General features: G+C 55.3%; 1 protein-coding gene across 1 annotated transcript in view; it reads right to left on the bottom strand.

The window, feature by feature from the left end:
* The window catches only part of LOC102387646 (store-operated calcium entry regulator STIMATE-like), a 59,133-nt gene extending 58,334 nt beyond the window's left edge, over positions 1-799 (bottom strand). The window contains exon 1 of the mRNA XM_006016321.1: positions 766-799. Within this exon, the coding sequence (XP_006016383.1) occupies positions 766-787 (22 nt within the window). The 5' untranslated portion in view covers positions 788-799. The remainder of the gene's footprint in view (positions 1-765) is intronic.
* Positions 800-805: the final 6 nt, after the last annotated feature.

Raw genomic sequence — 805 nt, forward strand, 5'->3', positions numbered from 1 at the left:
CAAGAGCGTTTTACTCTGGGACAAGAAATTTTACCCTGTGATTTTACAGACCCACTGAAAAGTACCAGCCAGAATCCAAAGTTAACACCCTGACCCTGGACAAATCAAGGGTAATTTGAGGGAACCATCGTTCAAAACTGCCTGGGCAAGTCTAAATGACTGCTTCTGCCTGTTTCAAGGCAAATTAAAGCCTTATAGGACCAAGCACTCAGCTGTTTCTAACAGCATGCATTTTGAACCGTTAACCTTCACTCTCCCAGCTGTGTTTTGCATTTTATTTGCCCCAAGCAGTCACTGACAGGCCCTTAGTGCCCCCTTTATTAAAGTGGGGGACGGGGGACTCCTAGCTCTACTTGGCGAGCAGTGACCCACGTCACCATACCCTTGCACAGCCGCAGAGGGTGGATACTGGAAGGGAACTGGGGCTGACCAGGGGGGTTTCCGCCTCCACTGCATTTCCCCAATTCCTCCGGCACTGCACATTTGGAAGCTCTGCCCTGCCCCTTACATCCGTGCCCCACAGCTGCCCCCTTCCTCCAAGCACACGTCCAGCCGCTTTCAGGAGTCCGACTAAGCGGGCAGCTCCCATCACACCTTGTACCATGGGCCACTTCCAGTACAGTTTTTCCTCCCCAGAGCTGGACGCATTTAGGCGGCAGCACCCCAGTTGTGTCTGCCCATCCCCACCCTTTAAGGACACCCAGGCGAGACAAGGGTTTCCTGGGCAGGGGTCCCCCGAGAGGCGGCAGCGCGGGGCGCACTCACTCATCAGCGTGCTGAAGGCCATGAGCGCCAGCAGCCCCTG

Source organism: Alligator sinensis, unplaced genomic scaffold (assembly GCF_000455745.1).
Source record: "Alligator sinensis unplaced genomic scaffold, ASM45574v1 scaffold268_1, whole genome shotgun sequence".
NCBI classification, from domain to species: Eukaryota; Metazoa; Chordata; order Crocodylia; family Alligatoridae; genus Alligator; species Alligator sinensis.